The following is a 25,043-nucleotide window of genomic DNA, read 5'->3' on the forward strand; positions in this document are numbered from 1 at the left end:
AATACTTATGTCAAACATATAATAACAATGTAAATAATAATAACAAAATGATATACCATCATAAATAATAATTATAATACTAAATTGTCGATATTATTTACTATATGTAGATATTATCTAAATAGAAATACATAATTTAAATTGTTGCATAATGAAAAAGTAATAAATCTTATTGAACAGTATTTTTGAATAGACAGAACTATTATTGAATAGACAGAGCTATATAATAAAACTATACAATATTTTTATGAAACTTAAAAAGGGGTTATGAAAGCTAATATCAAATTCTTAAAATGTGTTTCTTCCCTCATTAACATATAATTGATTATGTGTTGGTGTTAAATGAAACGGTTGACGTAACATTGAGGAATATATAAGTTTTTTTTTTAATCTAATGGAGATTTTGAAAAAGAGGTTACGATTCTGTTGATTATTTTTTGGAATATTTTATGATGGGAAGAATGAGATTCTATGAAAAATGTGGGTTACTTAGAATATTTTTCCCTTTTCTGAAAGTTGAGATGCACAAAGAGCTTTAAGTAAAGAGAACCCTTTGTTCCTGTCCTTGATTCATGAATAGGGAAGAAACTTTGTTATATATATATATATATATATATATATATATATATATATATATATATATATATATTACTAACATGCAACACATTAATCATGTGAGAAATAGTGTTGGTGATAAAAAAGGACTTTTGTTAATTCTACACACTTATTGTAAGTTGAAAGTATGAAAGTTTCATACCGAGAATAAAAAAAAAGGCTTAATACCGCTTTTGGTCCCTAGTCTGGGAGGTTTTGTTCAATATGGTTTTATCTTTTTTTTTTTAGTAACAACTGATCTCACTTTTTGAAAAAACTGTTCTATTGACTCATTTTTTTTTAAGATGTTGGTTACGACGTCAATAAGTTCTAATAAGTTCTTTTATGCATTCACTTATCCAAATGTTATTTTAATGACATAATGTTATGTTAAAAATCATGTCATCATCGTATACAATAAGGATTATAATAAACAATTTAAATTTGAATATGAGACCACTATGGAAAAAAAAGGACTCAATTGAACAGTTTTTTCAAAAGGTGAGATCAATTGTTATGAAAAAAAAGATAGGACCCTATTGAACAAACCCTCCCAAATTAGGGATCAAAAGCGGTATTAAACCTAAAAAAAATATAAAAAAATTAAGTGAGATATAACAAGAAAAACAAAACTGATCATAAATATAAAATGTCATTATATTTTATATGAACAGTGTTCTACCTTAAAAGTGATAAAATTTTCAAATCTAGTACAATATTTTCCACCAAAAACAACTACTTTGATTTTAGTTATAAAAAAAATGAATTTTTGTTAGTTTAACACATTTACTTTTAATTTTTAATTATTTTTTTTATGGACAAATGATTGCATAAATATAAAATGAATATAAACTTCATCTTATAAATAAAATTGAGATAGATTTAAAATTTATTTTGTAATGTTTTTTTTTTTTTATAAATATTACATTTCCAGGTTTAATGCATCACTTTCTAACAAAGGATATATAACTGTGTAAAGATTGAAATAAAAAACATGAGTTTTAAGTGATTATTAACTTAATCAAGTACATTTAGAAGCCTAATCCAAAACAAGAATAGGTAGTAGGTATTATGATTGACCTAGGATATATAGCAGTGAAAAGTAGAGAATAAAATTCACAAGCAGTTAAACATTGACAAATGTATTTGGACATTCTGTGTCTGATCAAACCTAAGTAATTAACCTTTGTCTCTTTACCCACGTTTCCAATATGCATGAACCGTACACCAATTCACGACCATGTTAAACTAATTACTATTATATTATTATTATAAATAAGATTAGTCTTTAATTTGGCACGCTAATCCCATCATGATTGGAGAAATTAAAGGTTGACAAATAAATAATTTTGTTGGTTTTCAGTTAATACTCTCCTTTTAAGAAAGTTTATCTCTATCATGATATCATATTCTATTTTTTCTTTTTTACTGTTGTAGCTGTTGGGTTCACATCATGAATAATAGTCTATTATTTCTTTCTATTATATAGTATTCTTTTCACATTTGAACTCACTACAATCATATGACAAATTAAATGTTGTCGTTTCTATTACGTGTACGTGTAGCATAATAGATTATTTTGTACTCGTGTCGTGAGACATATTTTTACTATTCTTTTGCTATGTGCAATTATGCTTTTCGAGTAAATAATAGATTGAGTTTTTTTTTTTTCATTTTTTTATTGGTAGGTAAATGTATTTGTTGATGGTTCAAATATAAATTGTATAGAAGAATTTGTATGAAATGATAGTTTTCTTTTAACAAGTATTAAATGTTGTACATAAATAGTTTCACGAGGAAAATATAACACTACATATTCTTTGGATAATAATATTTAGACAACATTTTTTTGACAATATTTTGAACATTGATTATGTGTCAATCTGTGATTGGTCAAAAATTACTCCACAATAATGTTTATGATTATTATTATTGATTGTGGAGTAATATTTGACCAATCACAGATTGACACGTAATCAATGTTCAAATGTTGTAAAAAAAATGTCTAAATATCATTATCCATATTCTTTTAACACTCTTTGATATACTCATTTAAACGCATCTTATTGATTGAAACTACTTTGAAAATCGAAAAATATTAAAATTTCGTATTTTATTTACGTAATTTCTCTTATAATTTTGCATTTCTTTATAAATTACAATATAGAATAATATTGTGAATGTTTTTTCTTGGTTGACAAAATTCGGAGTATAGTTATTCTAAAGTCCAAAGTGGCTAAGCCCAACCATAGGCCTAATTTTCGCGGACTTTACCAATTTGGGCTATGAAGCCCAATCATACGGCTCAATGATCAGCGTAGCTCATTCGGCTGAAGCTGAAGCCGATCAGCTTCAGCGTTTATCTGGAACCAAAGACAAGAAACAACAACGTTGGCTCAAGATAAGGATTTAAAGCCTCGCCATTCATTTCCCTCCTTCCACTTCCACCCTCTATCTATCATCATCCATACCCATTTCGTGTTTCACCACAAAGACTTCGTTTTTCACTCTCTATTTTTTTGTCCCAAATTTTCTGTGATTTTTTTGGCCTTTTGAAGCTTCCGAGGTACATATTCTGCTTCACACTATGATGGGTCGTTCGTGTTTTCACTGTGCCACTTCTTATCGTTGCTTGAATTTTGCAGTACTATGTTAAAATTTCTTAATTGAGCTTCGAGCATACTTATAACTGTTGCAAAGTGTACTCGGAACATTCTTTTCCACTCTCTACTTGAAATTGAACAAGAATATATTCCTTCGCAGGTTACTTAACTAAGCTAATTTTGTTAATTTGGGAAAAGGATTGGTGGGGTTTCATGGCCTTGCCGATTATATGCTTGTATAGTGTTGTACTTTCATGAAATGAACTTAAAAGGACTTGTTTTATTGGTTTAATTTGGAGGCCTGATTTACATTTGTGGGGTGTGGTTTTCAAATTGTCTTTACTTGTAGTGGTTTCAACAAGTAATGGTGTGTGGTGCCATGCAATGTTGCTTGCTACACTCATATAGAAATGCCAATTTTCACTGGCTGGTAGTTTGTGTTTTTGTTATTCTGTCATTAAAATCGATGACACTAAGGAGATAACTGAACATAGTAGAGTTGTATTGGCAAAACCAGATTTTGAAATTCAGCAACTCAGTTTTTTGGATTTTGAACAAGGTGAAATAGTTGAAGTTGGAGCTTTTGTAAACTTCTAGACCTCATGTATGAGTAAAGCAAATAGATGAAAGTAACCCAATCATATTGTAGGGGTGTCGGACATGCAATTTTAAGAAAAAAGTAGGTTCTCTTTGATTGAAGAAATCAATTTTAATTTCTGTTTTCTGTTATTCTTTTCATTAATACTACAAAAATGGTACTTTTTTTTCCCACTGAGTTTCATGTTAGCAAACTGTATGGAAAATGGTGAGATTTTGTAGTTGTTGTTATTTCATTGATTGTACATATTTTTTGGAAATAGGAAATAAACTTAAAACGGGACATTTTTTTTATAATTATTAATGAAAATGGGAAATTTGTAAAAGATGTGTAGTCAAGAATTTATTCATGATTTGTAAAAGATGTGATTATGCTTGATGTTTTTATGAACATTGGTACTGATATATGGAGCAGGTTATGTAAGGTAATTTGTGTATTTATAAAATTATGCTGATTAACGCATTTTTTTCCCAACAGTGCCATAAATTTATGTTATATAGTGGCTACATTGGTAAAAACTTGTTACCTCAGTTCTTACTGATGTTCATATCCTTCATATGTTTTCTCAAGGTGACAGATGAGCGGATTCTGAATCAAGTTTTGAAATTCAAGCCAAGATGAATCCTGTAATACCATGCTCTATTGGTAATGTTTCAATTATTCCTGGATTCACCTATTCAACAAGGAAGAATAACACTATAACAAGACTCAACTTGTCACGGAGCACTGTAAAACCTGGATCATCATCTTGGAGATTTCTATTACCTTCATTTGTTGCCAGCGGAACGTTTCCTCAAAACAAAAGCATCGGCTCTTTTCATAAGAAGTCTAGAACCTCCATATCTGCCACAGAAACAGATGTAGCAGTGGAGGAACCAGGTCCACCTGTTGCAGATGAAGATTCTGGTGAAATTTCTTCAAATGAAATTGGAATAAGTGAAGATTCATCTTCTAAGTCTGATGCCAACCCTGATACAGCTAAAGCCAAGCGTTCAAGACCTGCAAGGAAAAGTGAGATGCCTCCGGTAAAGAATGAGGATTTGATTCCTGGAGCAAGTTTTACTGGGAAAGTAAAATCTGTCCAGCCATTTGGTGCCTTTGTTGATTTTGGTGCTTTCACAGATGGCCTTGTTCATATTTCAATGTTGAGTGATAGCTATGTTAAAGATGTTGCAAGTGTTGTTTCTGTAGGCCAAGAAGTTAAGGTGAAACTGATTGAAGTGAATAATGAAACTCGGCGCATTTCTCTCTCTATGCGTGAAAATGCTGACACTGGTAAGCAACGAAAAGATGCACCCGCCAAGACAGAGAAGGCTGGATCTGGGAAGAGGAGCAATTCAAAACCCAGTTCAAGGAAAGATAATGTGATGAAAAGCACAAAACTTGTCATAGGGCAGCTACTGGTTGGTTCAGTGAAGAATCTGGCTCGGAGTGGTGCTTTTATATCTCTTCCTGAAGGGGAGGAAGGATTTCTACCTATATCCGAGGAACCTGATGATGGATTTGATAATGTTATGGGAAACACTAGGTTGGAGGTTGGTCAAGAAGTTAATGTACGTGTTTTGCGTATCAATAGAGGACAAGTAACATTGACTATGAAGACGGAGGAAGATGCTACTGATTCGACTACAACATTTAACCAAGGAGTTGTCCATACTGCAACAAACCCTTTTGTGTTGGCTTTTCGTAAGAACAAGGATATTTCTTCTTTTTTGGATGAGAGGGAGAAACCTCAGAGTGAAATTCAAAAGCCATTACCTGGAACAACTTTGGAAGAAATTAAGGAAACTGTCAAGCAAGGGGAAACTGTATTGGATGTTCCTGATGTACAGGGCGAACCAGTAAGCAGCAAATTGACAGACGATGTTCCCCCTGCAGTCAAACAAAATGCTGAAGGTGATATTTCTGCAATTGAAGAAAATGTGGGAATCAGTTCAACGATTGGCTCCTCAACAGCTATTGTGGATGATGAAAGTAACCTAGTCAGCAATGTTTCTAGCCCAACAACAGGTATAGATACACCCTTGGAGAAGGAAGAAGAGGCAGTTTCTGGAAGTTTGACTCCTGAAGAGGATACACCTACTGTAAATCCAATAATTGAGGAAGCTATTCAGACAGAGGTCCCAACAACAAGTATAGATACACCCTTGGAGAAGGAAGAAGAGGCAGTTTCTGGAAGTTTGACTCCTGAAGAGGATATACCTACTGTAAATCCAATAATTGAGGAAGCTATTCAGACAGAGGTTACAACAAACGATTTGAAAATTGACTCACCTGTTGAAACAGCTACTGAGAACGTAATAGAAAGTGGAGTTGACGTAATTGTCACAGAAGATGAGAAACAATCACAAGTTCCTGATGCAGTGGAAGAATTTGCAGCTGCAGTACTAACTGATACTGATGCAGTTGGACCTAGCCCTGATGGAAATGGTACTATTACTGAATCAGATATTGCATTGAGTAACCCAGCCCTGCAAGAAACTTCAGGTTCTGTTTAATCCATCTCCCACTTTCCCTGCTATATAAATTATCTATCGATTTGTCTTTCTAGTTTATTCTTACATACAGAAATACAGATTGTAAGTCTAAAACCAAACATATTTTGTGCAATTAGATGCATGTACCAGAGCTTTCCTATTAATTTATCAAATAATGTTTCCTTTGCATCACCAGCAGCTGATGACGTTGGAGCTGTTCCTGAGATCAATGATGGTGACACTAGTTTGAGTGGCGAGTTGTCTCCTGAGGGAAGCTTGAATAAAGGTTTATGCTTCAATTTTTTTTATAATTCTATATGCCTGGTTTGTTTTGGCTAATGAATGAGAATAGTATTGAGTTTCCCAAAATTGATGTTCACATATTGCATGGTATTGCATCCATTTCATTTCCACTGAGATCCCAATCAACTAGTTTTATGTAACTGAAACAATAGGCCACATTATAATTTCCTTATCTTGCAAACAGATTTTTTTTCCTTGTTCATTCTACTGTTATGAAAGGAGTGCTCTTGAACTGTTAATCTGTGTCAACAGATGAAACAGAAGAAAATGATCAAGTTCCTTCTCCAGAAAGTTCTGCCACTGAAGTAGTAAAAACTTCCACTGATAACCCTGAAGAAGAATTGACCAAGCAGACTCCTGTCACAGAGAATGAAAATTTGCTTACCTCACAAGTTGAAGAGAAAGAGATTGCGGTTGCATCTGAGAAAAATATCAGTTTATCTAGTTCTGATGGAGAAGCTGTCGCTACTTCAGGGGAAGGCTCAAGTAAAGGTTTAAATTTCATCTGATTTTCATCCTATATTTCATTTCATGTTTTTTACGTCAAACTGAAGTATGTTAGCAAGGCATCAATTTATACATGTATTTTAGTTTTTATTTAAACATCTGGGGTGCATAGTTTCTGTACGTATGTAGTTTAACTGCACACTACATAATCTCTATGGTTCTCATTTTCAATCCTTTTATAGTATTTATATAAAATAAGTTTGCTACATTGGCACTAGGTCCAACTGTGAGTTGGACTAACCAATGCAAGGCTGTATTTCCAGGTGGATCAATGGCATTGCCTTTGGGGAATTAAATTATGACAGTTGTTACAAACAACACTTACGTTCATCATTATTTCTTTGATTTCCAACTTTTGACTTTCTTCTTTGCATTCTAGCATAAGATTTCTAATATTAGTCTTTCCCCCTTTTTTTGTAATTGCAGCAACTATATCTCCAGCACTTGTGAAGCAACTTCGGGAAGAAACAGGAGCTGGAATGATGGACTGCAAGAAAGCTCTATCAGAGACTGGTGGAGATATTATTAAAGCACAAGAGTACCTAAGGAAAAAAGGCTTATCAAGTGCAGAAAAGAAAGCAAGCAGGGTAACTGCTGAAGGAAGGATAGGTTCTTACATCCATGACAACAGGATAGGTGTTTTGGTAGAAGTAAACTGTGAGACAGATTTTGTCTCGCGAGGTGAAATTTTTAAAGATCTTGTTGATGATATAGCCATGCAAGTGGCTGCATGCCCTCAAGTAGAGTATCTCGTTACTGAAGACGTTCCTGAGGAAATCGTTAAGAAAGAAAAAGAGATAGAAATGCAGAAAGAAGATCTTTTGTCAAAACCAGAGCAAATAAGATCAAAGATTGTTGAAGGGAGGATAAATAAAAGACTAGAGGAGCTGGCATTGCTTGAGCAGCCCTACATTAAGAATGATAAGGTAGCAGTAAAGGACTTGGTCAAGCAAACTATTGCCACTATTGGAGAAAATATTAAAGTTAAGAGGTTTGTGCGATTCAACCTTGGGGAGGGTTTAGAGAAGAAAAGTCAGGATTTTGCTGCTGAAGTAGCTGCACAAACTGCAGCAAAACCAGCACCTACACCAGCACCTACACCAGCAGACGAGCAACCTGCTGTTGCAGAAGCCAAGGAGACAGAGCCAAAGTAAGCATTTCTATGAATTCTTTTTTATTAGAGTGATTAAGTTGTGAAACAGGTGATTAGTTACTGGAATGTGCTTTATTAAGATTCAGAAACAGATGCTATAATTGGCATAGTCATGCAATATGATACATTATTTTGGTGATGGCATTAAATTTTGAAATTACTCAGTTATATTTTCAACGGTGGAAGCAATGGGTAGTAAAGTAGTGCAAGACTACATATTGTATCTATATGTTTGATCGTACATTCTCTTGCACGTATTTACCCCAACCTACCCGGACAACATGGTGCATATACACAGATATAGTCTTTGGATAGCATTTATTCATTTTACTCTTTGTATAAATAATAATTCAAAATAACTCGTAATGCGGCATAAGACTACATACTGTATCGATATATGTTTGATCTTACATTTTCCAGCACATGCTTACCTCAACCTCCCCACACTCACGTGCTTATACACAAATATTATCTTTGGTTTATTCTTGAAACAGGTGAAAGTAATCTAGGTTTCGAAGTTACTTCTTTTGCTAATCTTAAATTATTCAACATTCTGCTGCAGGAAATCAACAGTAGCAGTCTCAGCCTCATTGGTTAAGCAATTGAGGGAAGAAACTGGAGCAGGGATGATGGACTGCAAGAAAGCTCTAGCTGAAACTGGAGGGGATCTTGAAAAGGCCCAAGAATACCTGAGAAAAAAGGGTCTTTCCTCTGCCGACAAGAAATCAAGCCGGCTAGCAGCCGAAGGCAGAATTGGTTCATACATTCACGATTCACGCATTGGCGTTCTAATTGAGGTGAACTGCGAAACTGATTTTGTAGGTAGAGGTGAGAAATTCAAGGAACTGGTTGATGATCTTGCAATGCAAGTGGTGGCCAGCCCACAGGTGCAGTTTGTATCCATTGAAGATATTCCGGAGACTATTGTGAACAAAGAAAAGGAACTTGAAAGACAGAGAGAGGACCTTCTTTCAAAACCAGAGAACATCAGAGAAAAAATTGTTGAGGGAAGGGTCTCTAAGAGGCTCGGGGAGCTTGCACTTTTAGAGCAGCCTTTTATCAAGGATGACAGTGTTTTAGTGAAAGACTTGGTGAAGCAAACTGTGGCTGCACTAGGAGAAAACATCAAAGTGCGGCGATTTGTTCGGTTTACTCTTGGAGAAACCACTGAAAAGGAAACAGCAGTAGCAGCATAACTTTAGCAGAAGTTCCATCTAGCATGAATAGTACTGGGGAATCCACATGCATGTTATAGAAGCATATGGAAGATTATGGGACAGGGAGGGACCAATGTTGGAAACAGCAACTTATTCTTCATCTTAATAACCAAATGTGCAATCGGCAGGGACTTATTTTCTAAATCTGTATCTACATTGAGGATACACGAGGACTAAATTTTGTGTTAATTCTCTACAGTTTCTTTGCTGAAAAATATTAGTGGATGCATTTTTGAGTTACAAGTTTTGTAAGTTTTGAATTACTGAATTCATCAATTCTTGACTCGTTACTTCTCATAAACAATCGATTTGAAACTACATGAGTTGAACTAATCGATGCAAAACCAACTTTGCTTTTACCATCTCTTCAACCACAAAGGCATTTGTTGCTCTGAGAAGTCAAACAGTTCTCATGCCATGTCCAAAGTGTTCAATTTGTGCCATGTTCTTCTATTTATTACAAATTCATCTCGTGACGAGTAAGTTTTGAAGCAATTAGTAGATAATTGAGTTTCTTACATGATTACTTTTGAACCACAGAATCAAACCCAGAGCATTTTCTCACCCTTCTTTTTCAATAAATAAATTTATATATTTTCATCATTACTCTTGAAATGCAGATACCTTTTTTTCTCAGTAAACTAAATTAAACAGTATTTCATTATGGATTACTCCGTTTTATATCTATTGACTTAACTTTTTTTTTCAGATTAAAAGTTTATACTCCAAAACAATAGTACTTACGAGAAAAGTTCAACGCTAAATGGATAATCAATATGAAATAGAAGGAGCATAATATTGTCTGATATAACTAAGTTTCATAATCAAATATAACCAACTTCTGGAAGATCCCTGTACGAACAAGTAGAAAGAGCACTCTAACTTCTCGACCATTGAATTTATAGATACACAACTAAAGAAGTGCTATCGACCAATTTTACGTGCAACTGCTTGTCACATAGAGAAGGTTTCTTTCTATAGGTACCCAAAATTTTCCTTTTTCTTGCAATCTTGTCATACACACTATCCTTCTCATGAAGTACTTCTTTGGTGACTTGCTGGAACAAACCGCCAGAGGTCCACAGCAATATCTACTTCCTTCTTCTTATGAAATTTGTACATTTTTGGTACATCAAACCGAAGCTGCCAAAGCAAGAGAAAGAAAAGTTCAACCGTAAGAGTCTGGTAAATTGTACATTGGTTACTATACAAATAACTGGCATAAGAAAACTGGAGTTATTGTTCCTTACAATGAAAACCATAGGAAGAGGATTATACATTTTTCATGCAAGAAAAAACATGAGTTTATACAGGAACAAATTAACTTTACTTGCAAGACTAAAAAACATCAGATATGAAGTATATTTCACTCACCTCACATATAACTTCAGCACTTCTAGCATTGAAATCCCTTAATGCTGTTCGTTTCACATGCTGCAATCAGATAAAACTGAATCACGATACTGTCACATATGAGAAGAAAATCATATCATACTGTTCATATGCTACATAAAATTATAGATTGCCAATGCATGCTTATGCATTAAACACAAAAGAAAAGAAATCAGTGATAAAGACATTTGTGGTGATTGTATTTTGTAGGGGAATAACACTTCTAATACAGCAGAAAATTTCCGTGGGGGAAAATCTTCCAAATGCTTTGATAGGAATTGTATTTAAATATGTATTTAACGATAAATCAACATATGCAAAATGCTAAAATTTCATATTAAACCGGCAACCTGAACCCTCTAATCTTTTTAGTCTAAAACCATATAATGGGTTCATGCTATGCCTCAACTCAAAATGCAAGCTAGATTCAAAAACTATAACTAGACCTAGTATAGAATAAGCTTGATTAAGTGATACCACACTAGTGAAAATCAAGTGCAAAGGTTCAAAGTAGTAGAATAGGATGATCAGTAACTTATGGCTTCATATACCTTGTGGGAACAAAATAAACTAATATATGGCACAGGAGATAATAAGTTAATAATTAGAATTTAAGATGAAGACAACTTACATCTCTTGTTGAAGTCTTATGCAAGGAATAAACAGCTTCAGAAGCAACCTGAGAAAGCAATTTATGGTACAAAGGTAATATTAGAATTTCCATCTGTCTTGCGTTTATTACCAAGCTTTGATGTTTTTGCTTACCTTTAAAGCAACAGAGAGAAAATCCAAATCTGCACCTTTTTTACGAGTACCAAATGGAGGATTCATTATAACCGTATCAACAACTGAACCTAGAGAATACCAAGATAACCATGAGTTTGTAGGAGGAAAAAATTCAGCAACTAGAACATTTTAGCCAGCTTTCCCCTTAAATCGATGAATGGTTCACTTGAACATTTTGTTTTGCAGCAACTAGAACAAGTCATTGATAAATGAGATACTTGTAAAAAACATACAATGTCCATGAGTCATATAAATGATGCATAAAGAATATGCATGTTACTTTAGGAACTAAGGAACTAAGGATTCAATCCAGAAACACAGTTTAATCAATTAAACTCTGAATTATAGTTACTAGAGCCATAATTATAAGCATCTTGGAGAGAAAAAAGAAATTGTTGGGAAAGGTGGGGAGATCAGTAAATTGCACCAAGCAACAAGGTTTCAGTGAGACTGGTGTTGCTCCAAAAGCCCAATAATAATTACAAACTTCAAAGATAAAGGTTACACTGCATGTAGCCATTAACAATATTTCCTCAAGAAGCAAACTTGTACAATGTTATGGTATTCTAAGAGAGAGATGACGTGGAAATCTACCTCTCCATCCCAAGTCCAAGACATTAGACCGAATAAAATCGATGTCAAGCTGCAATTTTAATAGAATAACAAAGGAATGTTGTGCATCAGTCATCAGTAGTCAACTTTAACATAATCATTGAATTTGATAAAACCAATTTATTCTTTGCATCTAAAGAATACTATTCATATCCTCTTATTCCAGTTTTATGTAAATATTCAAAACAGACAGAAAATTATTATTCCTTTTCTCAAATAACAGACTCAAATTGAAAATCGAAACCTATTAATCTATGCACTCATTTACCATAAAAATCGGCAGAAAGACAATACCTCAAGTTCCTCTGCATTAACAGAAGCTATTTCAAGAGATTCTGGATCAATGTCAATGCTGAGAACATGTCTGATCAATGCTAAGAAAATTCAAGAGAATATTAGATACAGTAATACAAAAGCATCTCATTTGATTTAAAAATCACGAAATTCAAAATTTTATAATAGCCATACTGTGATTCTAATCTCCACTCTGATTCAGGTTAGGTAGCAATAAAAAAAGTAAGGGAATGGGAAACATAAAGTAGGCAGGGAAAGATGCAACTCACTCTGCACTCAAAAGGGCAGCTGCAACACCTAACGTACCACAGCCGCATCCAAAGTCAGCCACTACTTTGTTGCTCACATCCCCAAAAGAATTCTCTGCCTGATTCTCATGAACAGAAAAGGAACACAACTTTAACAAAGTGGAAATTACTATAGCTATTTCACAACCCAAAAACTATTCCCTACATATTTTGCAAATCCACACACACACTTGCACACAATTGAATTGATTTCTTAAAATATCCTCCCCATGTTTCCCTGATCCATACCACAGAACTGCAAGCAAATGCTCCAAAGATGGTCTTAAAACCCAAAAGCCAATCAAAATTCTCACCAACAAGAATCATAACTAAATGTTCCCAATCACATCATCACACAAGCAATTATGACCAACAAAGGTTGCACTGCATATACTAGGCTGGCCAAATTCCACAAACAGACAAACTCTAAAAAAACCCATTAACGACCAAAGCAAGATGAACATGATATAAGGCAAAAGAATCCAACTTTAGCACATTTGATGAGTAAAGATTGAAGGGAGCGTGAAATAAAAAAGGATGGTGAATAAAGGGAATGAGGGAACACCGTGAAAAGCATTCGGGAAGCAATATGGGGTCCCGTTGGATACTGTTCAAGCTCCACCTGCATGCCACAAGCCACAACCACAAACAAGGAAGAAGTAAGTGACCCATGTTAATGTGATAATCATATTCAGAAAAGGAAGTGAGATGGTGGAAAGTTTGAGAGAAAGGAGAAAGATTTACCTTGGGTTGAGGGAACTGCTGGAGACCACCAAGAAGGCCTTCCAACTGCTTCAGCTTCATCTTTTCCGGCGATTGATTCAAACTTTCACTTCCATTTTTTCTTCTGCCTAAATTTTCTATCATTCCTTCTTTCCCTTCATTCTCTGCTTCCACAGTTTCACCATCTCTGTTCCAAGGCCCGGCCCAATCATACTGCAAAAACTAAATTGGGCTTATTCTTTTCTTCTTTTTCTTTTTCCTGTTAAATATTAAAAAAAGTAAAGGTTTTCATCCTACACACCTGCAAGACTTCATCCTCCACCTCCAACTTTTTCAAAAGATTTACTTTTTAACCTTAATAAATATCTTTTTTACTTTTCACTTTCTATTTAAAGTAATCTTATATTTTTACCTTTACATCTTTTTAACAAAATTTTTATAACTTTATCTTTTATTTATAACTATTTAATTTGATTTAAAAACCAAATATTATTTAATATTTTTTTGTATTTTAATAATTAATAAAATATAATTTTTTTCCTTTAAATTAAATTATTATTAAATTTTAAATAGAAAATAAAATTTAAGAAAAAGTGATCGGATATACAAAAGTTTTTAATAAATTTGTTTTTTANTTATAATTTATTAATTATTTAATTTAATTTAAAAATTTAATATTATTTAATATATTTTATATTTAAATAACTATTAAAATATACTTTACATTATTATAGTACTAATATTAAAAAATTTAAAATAAAAATAATAATAATTAAGAAATATAAAAATTTTGAAATCCTATTTTATTAATTTAATATTTTAATATAATTTAGTATATTTATATATATTAAACCATTTTTTATATAATTATTTTTATTTTAACTTTTGTAATATACGTATTATATAAAAATTAAATCATTATTGAATTTTAAATAAAAAATAAAATTAAAAAAAAAAAGTTATCGGATATTGATATCCGATAACATACTCATCCGATTTTCAATTCCGATAACATACTCATCAGATTTCCAATTCCGATAGTAATGTTTTAAAAAATTTGTTTTTATTTTTACTTTATTAATTCTTTAATTTATTTTAAAGATTTAACATTATTAATTTATTTTATTTTAAATAACTATTAAAATATAATTTATATAATTTTAGTACTGTTATTAAAAATAAAAATAAAAATAATAATAATTAAGAAATCTAAAAATTTCGAAATTTTATTTCTTGATGTAATATAATTTAATATACTTTATTATATTAAATCAGACTTTATATAATTATTTTTATTTTTATTACTTTTATGTTAATTATTTTAATTTTAATTTTAGTAATATAATTATTATAATAATATAAATTATATTTTAATAATTATTAAAATATGAAAAAATATTAAATAATATTAGATTTTTAAATTAAATTAAAGAGTTATTAAAATATAAATAAAAGACAGTTTTGAAAAAAATTTAAAAAGGATACAGAGTTAAAAAATATAGGATTATTCTGAATAGAAAGAAAAAAAGTATAAAATATATTTACTAAAGTTAAAAAATAAAGTTTAGAAAAAGTTAGAAATACAAGATTAGGTATTGGAGGTACAGGATGAAACACCTTACTTTAAATAAAAAGTGAAAAGTAAAAAAGATATTTACTAAAGTTAAAAGTAAATTTTTAAAAAAGTTGGAGGTGTAGGATGAAATCTTTGGAGGTGTAGGATGAAACACCCAAAAAGTAATTACCTTTTTTCTTACTCAATTGTTATTATTATATTAAATTTAATATTTAAGGTTTTTATATTTTACTTTTAAATTTTCACAAATTTTACTTATTTATTAAAGGTGCAGCATGTATTGATGCTTCTCAAAAAGTTGAAAAAATGTCATTATTATATAAATTTTTTGAAATAACGTCATTTTATAGTTTTTTTTTTAAATAATATATTTTTTATGTCTTATTCTTATCATACAAGAAAGCACTTACTTATTTCAATAATCAATAAAAGGTGCAAAATTGAAAAATGTTATTAAAATGTTTTAAAAAATTAGATAATAAAATTCATAAATAACATAAAATATATAATCATGCTTATTAAAAAAAGTTAATCAGGCATGTTTATCTATGTAAAATTTTGGTATCTATGTTTATTTGACGACTTAGGAAAACAATTATTATTCTTTTTTATTATTCATAATTAATTAAATTTGGTTCCAAAATTTAAGAATTACAGTCTTTAGATTTTTTTGTTTATTAATAGTTCAATTATATGTTTAAATCAATTTATTTAAACAATAAAATAGGTTTTTCATAATATAAAACTATATAATTTATATTGTTGAAAAAATTTCCTATTAACTTATTTCAAATAAACTTTGTTTACTATTTTTTAAGTTAAGTAGAAACATTGTTTTACTTGTTTTTTCCTTTTTTTTTCTTTCCAAAATATGTTTGTAAAAAAAATTAATGTGTAGCAAATTCATATATGTGAGATTTGGTTTAAAGAAGAAATTCAAACTAGTTAATTAAATATGAATGAGATGGTTTCAATTTTTTTCATGTACATTATTTTGGGAAGGCAGCAAGAAAGGAATCTTACAATTAAACTGAGGTTGGATATTCGTTACAATCAGATTAGTTTATCAAGTTGAGATATCAATTAATTTCTTAAAAGCAAGGTTTGTTTTTCTTTTAAAGCTTCAACATAGTTAAGAGTTAATTTATAAACTATATATAATGAAGTTGATGTAGTTCACTGAAGAATAAAACAAATTGTAGAGACTAAAATAAATCAAAATTACTGATGACGAATTAAATGGTCCCTATATATATATATATATATATATATATATATATTATTTTTCATTTCTGGTAATTATAATTGTGATCCACACTAAGATATAAAAGAATAGAATTAGTGGAAGAAGGAAGAATCAAACAGGTTGATGATAACAGTAAAAGGTTATGCAGTAATTAGATGCTACAATGATGGAGAGAAAAGTGGCTTGGAAAAAAAATATGATGGAGAATTAGATGCTACAATGATTAAATTAATAAGCGGAAGAATAACGCTACCAAGTGCAGAAGATTATACTGTATTTTGTGCATCTATATATAGAATTTTGGCATGTGAACATCGTCACCAGGAAAACCAGAGAAAACCTAACCTAGCTTATTCACCCATTATTACTTTTTTTTAGTAACTGCATATACATGCCTTACATCCTCCTATATTTCCACACCATATTTCTCTATATCAATTCGAGTTTCAACCCTTGAACTACATACAAATCCATTCCAATCCTGGTGTTGAGTTGTGGTGGTGTTGCTGTGCTACATATCTATTCTGTATAAAAAAAGAAGATGGGAAACAGTCTCCGTGTAGTTGTCGATAATTATATTGGAAGTGTTCCATTTCCTTGCCATCTACAGCTGGGACCATCCGCATCCATCGACTTGTCCAGAAATTTTGAGGGGCCAACTGATGAGATAATCTTGTTGTTTTACTGTGAGGCATGGAATGTGACATACACAGTAGATGAGAAAAGGTGTCAGGTACAATTACTAAGTAGTAATGATTCTCAATTCTTCGAATTAGCGTTGGTATCATGTGTCCTCTCGGACTCCTTATCTGGGACAACTAATGTGATGATTGATATGATGATCACTGATTCCAATTATATTAAGATAAGCCCTCCCAGCTGGAGTACTGAGAAGGACTCCATCTTATGGACAAAGATAAACACTAGTTTTGATGCAAATGGGGGAGTTATGCATACAAAAGTTGACTTGTATGGGAGTGGAGGCAGATGGGGTCTTGTTGTTATGGAGTCAAAGAGAAACAAAATGGAGGAAGATGCTGAGGTGGTGACCGTGGCGCACTACATTGTTAAAAGTAGCGAAAGAAGTTTTTACAGATCAACTGGAACAAATATTGGCCTTTCGGTGATGGCAAAGTTTAGAACATCAAATGGAAAATTTGAGATAACAGTGGAGGGACCTGAGCAGCATCCTGTCTTTGCATTACTTTACATGTTTGATGAAGTCAAGAGAACTGGGATTTGGAAGCCTACCATGTGCCCTCATTGCAATCATAAACGGAAGGGTAAATTGTTTTGGCAGTCTGACAGTGAAGACAGTGACAGTGTTTACATGCCACTACCACGTGCCACCCGAAAAATGCAAGAGGGGTCTCCAATGGTGGAAGGTTCCGTGGCAATGGTAATGGTAATTTCATTGAAAACAATGTTATGGTTTTCAAAAGATGATAATAGTTATTCAACTCAAGACAAGACAAGCCAATCTCGGGAGAAGATTTGTGTTTTCTTTCTGTTAGTTGACAAGAATTTGTCTATGGTTGGATATTATGCAGAATCCAAATGTAACATACTACTGCTTGCTCTTTTTATTTTCTTTCTCAATAATAAATTTGTGATTATCTTTATCGCTGTGACTATATACAATTATTATGCGTATCCAGTATTATAATAAAGTTTTGTTTTACCTCTTAATATTTTTTATCTTATTAAAAAAATAGATAATAAAATTCGTAAATAACAAAATATATAATTATGCTTATTAAAAATAAGTTAATTCCATATGACTTTTTTATGGAATTAGTGTAATTCACTGACGATTAAAGCAGATTAATCTTTCTTTATCTTTCCCTATCAATACATATTTTCTATATGATAATTCAAAATGATAGAAAATAAATCAGAATTACGGATTAGAGGGTATCAAAATGATAATTCAGCCTTATTTTATTTGTTGTTTTAGCCGTTATAGTTATTGTTTTGTGCAAAAATATTGAAGGCATCAAGAAAATGGTTTAGAAACTGTCACGTGTTCTTAAAAAACAAATAGGTTGGAGAATATGTAACAGTAAAAGGTAATGCACTAGAGAGAGAAAAGTGGTTTGGAAAAAATACGATGGAGAATTAGATGCAAGAATAATTAAATTAATATGCGGAAGAATAACGCTTCCAAGTGCAAGAGATTATACTGTATTTTGTGCGTCTATATATAGAATTTTGGCATAGTTAAACTGGTTTTGTAGGGTTGAGTTAAGCTTAAACCCATTTTCTAATATGGTATCAGAACTATGGTTAGAGTCTATCCTAGCGAGTTTTAAGTGGGCATTTCTGTTTCAACCCGTTGTCAGATCGCTATTGGACAATCCAATTTCTACTATCATGCATGATATGTCTATACCTCGGCGTGAAGGGGGTGTGTTGGAAGTCCCACATCGACTATAAATAAGACCAATTTATAATATATAAGTGAGGTGCAAACATCACCTTACAAGCCGATTTTGTAGGATTGAGTTAGGCTTAAATTCACTTTCTAATAAAAGAAAGAGGTGGTTACCGTGGCGCACTATATTCTTAAAAGAAGCGGAACAAGTTTTGACAGTGACAGGGTTTCCATGCCACTACCACCTGCCACCCCGAGAAATGCAAGAGGGGTCTCCAATGGTGGAAGGTTCTGGGGAAATGGTAATGGTAATTTCATTGAAAATTTTATGATAAACTTAAAGTTTGAGGTTAATTAGTAATTTTGTTGAAGTTTTATTTTATCTTTAGTAATGTTGGTTTGATTATTAAAGAAATAAGTTAGAGATTGATAGTTTTGATTTTCCATTATTAGATTTGGATGTAAGATTATTATCTTGTTGATATATGTTAAATATATTATTTTTATTTTATCTTTATATTTTATATTTAGTCAGTTTGCAAATGAAGGCTTTTCTTATATCCCAAGATGTATGGGATGTAATGGATAATGGGTAACAAGTACCTGCAGAGGATGAAGAACAGACGATGATCCAAATTACTACTTTGAAAAAGACACGAGTGAAAGACAAATTGACTTTGTACCTATTGTATAGAGCAGTTGAAGAATCAAACTTTGATTAGCAAAAGTTGTATCTTCAAAAAAACATAAAAAATTATGGAGAAAACATACAAAGGAACAACTGCGTTAGGCAAGTTTGACTTCAAACTTTTAGAGGGGAGTTTGAAAATTTGAAGATGGAAGACATAGAACGAGTGACTAAGTACAAAACTCGGGTGGAGAAGGTGATAAATCAACTTTGCAAGAATGGAGAACCGTTGCCAACCAGTCGAGTTGTGGAGAAAATTTTGAGATAATTATAATAGATGATTTTGAAGACATAGGTAGTGCCATTGAGGAGTCCAAGGACCTGTTAACACTCTTAGTCGAAGAAATTGTCTGGTCATTGGAGGCACACGAACAGAGGAAAAGGAAGAACTAGCAGCCACTTGATTAAGAACTTCAAGCACAACATAACATGAAGGAAGATACATGAAACACTTAGGGCTAAGGTCCTAAAGGACATCACAAAGGTGATTTTGAGGATGACAACGAAGAAAACACCCGTCAGCATAATGTTTTAAGTGTAGCAAGCATGACTACTGTGCAAACAAGTGTAGATTCGAAAAATGTGATAACTGTAGTAAGGCCGGTCACATTATGAAGTTTTGTCAGGTTCAAAAAAACAAAGAGAATAATCTTTTTATAGAGGAAGATGAAAAAGAAATAATTTTGTTGATGTCAAGGAGCTTGGAGTCCAACCTGCCGAGCTGGAGATCAGATGTTGAGCATTTTACAACTTATGCTGAATTGTTTTCAAGTTGTGCCAAGCTAGTTGGTGCCCAACTGATTGATGCCGAGTTGAGTCTGAGTAGGAGACTGAAAGTTGGGCACAAGGAGAACTTGACAAGAAAGCCAAGTAGTAAGGAGAGGTCGGCAACACAGCCGAGTAGCATGGGGAGCCAAAATTGTGAATAGAGAGCTCAAAAGAAGAAGAGGTTGGGTGGAGAGTTCGGACGACGATAGTTAAAGAGCCTGACGAGCCTAGGAAAGTAAGAAGGAAGATTGGATGAGCAATTATAGAGCTTGACAAAGTTAGCAAAGGACGTGCAAAGCTCGACAAAGTTGGTGGAGAACGTGAATAACTCGGTAAAGTGCAAGGACAACACAAGAATGATGATATAGAGATTGGGAGAGAGAGTCATGATGATAAGAGTGGCGTACCTAAAGATGGAAATGGCAAGGATAAAGCACAATAAAATATTGGAGCTCAAGGAGCAACAAGTGAGGCTTTGCATTTGTGACAACTATTATTCTTGAAAAAAAATTATGTCATCAACTGTTTGTTGAAGAACAAATAAGGCTTAATACCGCTTTTAGTCCCTAATTTGGGGGGTTGTGTTTAAAATTGTCCTACATTTTAAAAAAGTTCAGTAAGGCCCCATAATTTGTTAAAAAATGTTCATTCCGGTCCTTTTCGTTCACACCGTTAAAAACCTAACGGTGCAAATGCCACCGTGGCGCAACCTTACTGAGCTGTCAAGTTTGATTTACACTGTGTAAATATTTAAAAAAATTTAAAATGACACGTTAGCTTCATCTTCCATCTCCACAAGCTTTCCAAGCACGCCTCTCCCTCCCACTTCGATTATGCCGGTTCCCACCTCCACTTCCATTTTGACTCTGATGAAGATGGATACAAATATCAGAGCATAACCCTCTTATTTTTCACTCTCACACGCCCTAATCTGCACAGAAACTATGGGAACCCCAAATCCCAGAAACTCAGGGAACCCCACGCGAACTATGGATTTTCAGCCATAACCCCAAAACCGTATGCTCATTATATTTCTAACACTACTACAACGGTAAGTTGACATTTTTGATTGATTGGAGTGTTGCGCATCCATCAAAGTAAGGTTTTTCTTCAAAGGAAAAAAGCCCTAAATTGGGAATGTTATTCGTTCCATACTTTTTGGATCCTTTTGAAAATATGAAATAACCAACTTGTGACACTAATGCATCTTTTCTCCTTATTTCCCTTCCAAGTTTTTGCAGATGAAGGTCTGTAGATGTCAGCAAGAGACAAAGGCGTTTTGGGTCAAGCCCTCATGAATTTGCTTTTGGTACCACTCCAAAAAACCTCTTACCAATGAAGGTATCTTATGTGTATATAAACCCATGTCCATCTCTTATTTTATCCGATGTGAGACTTTGTTTATACCCAACAAAAAAAACTCATAATTTTCTCTTATAAAAATAAGTAATGGAATTGATGATGTTTGATTAATAATAGCCATGGATCGAGAAAATATTTTGGAAGTAGTATATAATAGATTACTGAATGTAGCTCCGTACACGGTTAGTATTTTGAGGTTGTGAAAGGATTAATTAATAGGATAAAGAAGATGTGAAGATAGTTGAATTCGAAAATAGTAATTGGAAGTGTATTTTGTAGTTGTCTTAGTTGGGTTAGATGTTGTCTTTACATCAAATGGTAAAGTACATAAGTATTTATAGACTCAGATTAATCCAGAAAATGCTAATCACAATTTATGTGGAATATCCTAGATTTTTATCTATATAGAATATTCTTAATTTTTTTTTTCTATCTTATAGTTAAAAAGAAAGAATCAAGTTAAAAGAATGGAACAAATAACAAAAGAGCAACACAATGAATGAGGAAGATACGCATGGTAGTGCGATAGAAGCACAGGGTATGGAATTAGATGCTGTGAAATTGAATAAGTCTGCTGAAGAATCACGCTTCCTTTACACATAACGTGGAAATATTCTATACTCTACACACTAAGTGTTGATAAATATCCCCCATGAACATCCCAAGCTAGCAAAGCAGGGAAAACCTACCCAAGTACCCACATCCATAATGGGTTGCTGAATTCCCGAGTCTATAGAATAGACATTTACAAGAGATTCTGGATCAATGTCAATGCTGAGAACATGTCTGATCAATGCTAAGAATAGTCAACAGAATATTAGATACATTAATACAAAAGCATCTCTCATTTGATTTAAAAATCACGAAATTCATAATTTTATAATAGCCATACTGTGATTCTAATGTCCACTCTGATTCAGGTTAGGTAACAATAAAAAAGTAAGGGAATGAGAAACATAAAGTAGGCAGCAGGGAAAGATCCAACTCACTCTGCACTCAAAAGGGCAGCTGCAACACCTAACGTACCACAGCTGCATCCAAAATTGTCACCAACAAGAATCATAACTAAATGTTACCAATCACATCATCACACAAGCAATTGTGACCAACACAGGTTGCACTGCATATACTACTAGGCTGACCAAATTCCACAAACAGACAAGCTCTAGAAAAAACCCATTAATGACCAAAGCAAGATGAACATGATATAAGGCAAAAGAATCCAACTTTAGCACATTTGATGAGTAAAGATAGAAGGGAGACTGAAATGAAAATGGTGAATAAAGGAAATGAGGGAACACAGTGAAAAGCATTCGGGAAGCAATATGGGGTCCCGTTGGATACTGTTCAAGCTCCACCGCATGCCACAAGCCACAACCTCAAATTTGGTTCATAAAAATTTAAGAGTTGCAGTCTTCAGATACTTTTTTGTTATTAATAATTCAATTATATGTTTAAATCAATTTATTTACACATACGTTTATGAGAAGTAAATAAATGAAATAGGTTTTTCATAATACAAAACTATATAATTTATTATATTGTTGAAAAACCTTTCCTACTAACTTATTTCAAAGAAATTTTGTTTACTATTTTTAAGTTAAGTAGAAACATTGTTTTACTTGTTTTTCCTTTTTTCCTTTCCAAGAAGTGTTTGTAGAAAAATTAATGTGTAGCAAATTCATATGTGAGATTTGGTTTAAGTTAAGAAAAAAATTCAAACTAGTTAATTAAATAATGGTTTCATTTTTTTCATGTACATTATTTTGGGAAGCCAACAAAAAAGAATCTTATAATTAGACTGAGGTTGGATATTCATTACAATCATATTAGTTTATGAAGTTGGGATATCAATTAATTTCTTAAAAGCAAGATTTTTTATTTATTTGAAAGCTTCAATATAGTTAAGAGTTAATGTATAAACTATATAGGTTTAATACCTATTTTGGTCCCTCTTTTGGGAGGGTTTGTTCAAAGTAGTCCTCCCTTTTTTAAAAAGTTCATTTAAGTCCTAACTTTTGTAAAAATTGTGCAAATAAGTCCTTTTTAGTAACGACGTTAACTTTGTTAACGACAGAACTGCCACGTAGCTTATATCTGATGATGTGGCATTGTTATGGGTTTTAAAAAAATAAAAAATTGTGACTGTGTAAATTAAAATAATTAGGATTAAATTAAAAAAACAAATTGGGATAATTTGGGATGGATTAAGTAATTAGGGTTCACCTCCGTCACGCATCTGGNAAATTATTCAAGGTCCCCTCCCTTTCCTCACCCTTTCCTTCTCTTTTCCCATCTTCTCAAAACATTAAAAGCGAGTAAGTGATGGATTTAGGTTTTACAGAAGGAGTAGTGAACAGATCGGAAATCGCACTTCCGGCAGTACTCTGGAATCTTCTCTAGAATCTGCCGCGCTATTGCGCTGGCGTCGGTGGTGGTGCCGCTGTACTCCGCCAGCACCACCGATCCGCGACCATGAAGTGTCCCTTTCTTCTTCTTCTTCCACTTCTGTTCTTAAAGTGTCCCTTTCTTCTTGACTTTTTGCTTTTACCATCATCACTGGCTTCTGCTTTCTGATTGGGATTTAATTATTGTCTTTGGATTTTAAAATTGCCGTTTTAATTTGTTTGCCCTTGGATAAAAAACTGTGTACTGATGAACGAAACAACCTCCTTGATAACCTCTTTGACGATGAACGAAGCTGGATGAAAAGGGTGGAAGATCGCAAAATCCCTAAAGCTCTGATCAACAGATTCAATGTGCGTGATGAACCCTAAATCGCCCAACAATCCCAAATTTATTTTTTAATTTAATCTTAATTATTTTAATTTACACAGTCACAATTTTTTATTTTTTTAAAACCCATAACAATGCCACATCATCATATATTAGCTACGTGACAGTTCTGCCGTTAACAAAGTTAACACCGTTACCAAAAAGGACTTATTTGCACAGTTTTTACAAAAACTAGGACTTCAATGAACTTTTTAAAAAAGAGAGGACCACTTTGAATAAATCTTCCCAAAAGAGAGACCAAAATAGGTATTAAACCAACTATATATAATGAAGTTGGTATATTTCACTGAAGAATAAAACAAATTGTAGAGACTAAAATGATACAAAATAAATCAAAATTACGGATGAAGAATTAAATGGTGCCAAAATAAAATAAAATAAGGGTCCCTATATATATTATTTTCCATCTTTGGTAATTATAATTGTGATCCACAATCAGATATAAAGGAAATGAATTAGTGGAAGAAGGAAGAATCAAACAGGTTGATGAATGGAGAATATAAACAGTAAAAGGTAAGGCACTAAATAGAAAGTGGTTTGGAAAAAATATGATGGAGAATTAGATGCTACAATGATTAAATTAATCTGCGTAAGAACAACGCTTCCCATTTCAAAGATCATACTGCATTGTGTTCATCTATATATAGAATTTTGGCATGTGATCATCGTCATCAGGCAAACCAGAGA

General features: G+C 32.6%; 2 protein-coding genes across 6 annotated transcripts; one reads left to right on the forward strand and one right to left on the reverse strand.

The window, feature by feature from the left end:
* Positions 1 to 2,979: 2,979 nt before the first annotated feature.
* On the forward strand, positions 2,980 to 9,800 carry LOC106770165. 4 transcript variants are annotated; one of them, XM_014655996.2, is made up of 7 exons: positions 2,980 to 3,160; positions 4,366 to 5,811; positions 5,935 to 6,282; positions 6,469 to 6,558; positions 6,828 to 7,067; positions 7,509 to 8,232; positions 8,798 to 9,800. In XM_014655996.2, the coding sequence occupies exons 2-7, from the start codon at positions 4,413 to 4,415 to the stop codon at positions 9,429 to 9,431; spliced, it is 3,435 nt and encodes a 1,144-aa protein (XP_014511482.1). In that variant the 5' UTR covers positions 2,980 to 3,160; positions 4,366 to 4,412; the 3' UTR covers positions 9,432 to 9,800. The 4 variants fall into 4 exon arrangements, with proteins under 4 accessions (XP_014511482.1, XP_014511475.1, XP_022638541.1 ...); XM_014655989.2 differs by having other exon boundaries at positions 4,366 to 6,282; XM_022782820.1 differs by having other exon boundaries at positions 4,366 to 6,282; positions 6,828 to 7,061.
* Positions 9,801 to 10,192: 392 nt separating this feature from the next.
* Positions 10,193 to 13,749, reverse strand: LOC106766383 (methyltransferase-like protein 5). 2 transcript variants are annotated; one of them, XM_022782824.1, is made up of 9 exons: positions 13,568 to 13,749; positions 13,389 to 13,445; positions 12,806 to 12,909; positions 12,537 to 12,606; positions 12,225 to 12,273; positions 11,610 to 11,698; positions 11,476 to 11,523; positions 10,827 to 10,886; positions 10,193 to 10,595 (listed from the first exon to the last, which is right to left on the reverse strand). In XM_022782824.1, the coding sequence occupies exons 1-9, from the start codon at positions 13,688 to 13,690 to the stop codon at positions 10,485 to 10,487; spliced, it is 711 nt and encodes a 236-aa protein (XP_022638545.1). In that variant the 5' UTR covers positions 13,691 to 13,749; the 3' UTR covers positions 10,193 to 10,484. The 2 variants fall into 2 exon arrangements, with proteins under 2 accessions (XP_022638545.1, XP_014506625.1); XM_014651139.2 differs by having other exon boundaries at positions 12,806 to 12,903; positions 13,568 to 13,744.
* Positions 13,750 to 25,043: the final 11,294 nt, after the last annotated feature.

This window comes from Vigna radiata, chromosome 1, assembly GCF_000741045.1.
Source record: "Vigna radiata var. radiata cultivar VC1973A chromosome 1, Vradiata_ver6, whole genome shotgun sequence".
In the NCBI taxonomy this organism is placed as follows: domain Eukaryota; kingdom Viridiplantae; phylum Streptophyta; class Magnoliopsida; order Fabales; family Fabaceae; genus Vigna; species Vigna radiata.

What these genes read in the sequence shown, in the direction of transcription:
- LOC106770165 (XM_014655989.2), top strand. Translation starts at nt 4,413, where the DNA reads ATGAATCCTGTAATACCATGCTCTATTGGTAATGTTTCAATTATTCCT. An exon ending in TGAGGGAAGCTTGAATAAAG is followed by an intron (nt 6,559 to 6,827) that starts GTTTATGCTTCA and finishes CTGTGTCAACAG; the next exon opens with ATGAAACAGAAGAAAATGAT. An exon ending in GCCAAGGAGACAGAGCCAAA is followed by an intron (nt 8,233 to 8,797) that starts GTAAGCATTTCT and finishes ATTCTGCTGCAG; the next exon opens with GAAATCAACAGTAGCAGTCT.
- LOC106766383 (XM_022782824.1), bottom strand. Translation starts at nt 13,690, where the DNA reads ATGATAGAAAATTTAGGCAGAAGAAAAAATGGAAGTGAAAGTTTGAAT. An exon ending in CTTCCCGAATGCTTTTCACG is followed by an intron (nt 12,910 to 13,388) that starts GTGTTCCCTCAT and finishes TCTGTTCATGAG; the next exon opens with AATCAGGCAGAGAATTCTTT. An exon ending in CTTGGACTTGGGATGGAGAG is followed by an intron (nt 11,699 to 12,224) that starts GTAGATTTCCAC and finishes GGTATTCTCTAG; the next exon opens with GTTCAGTTGTTGATACGGTT.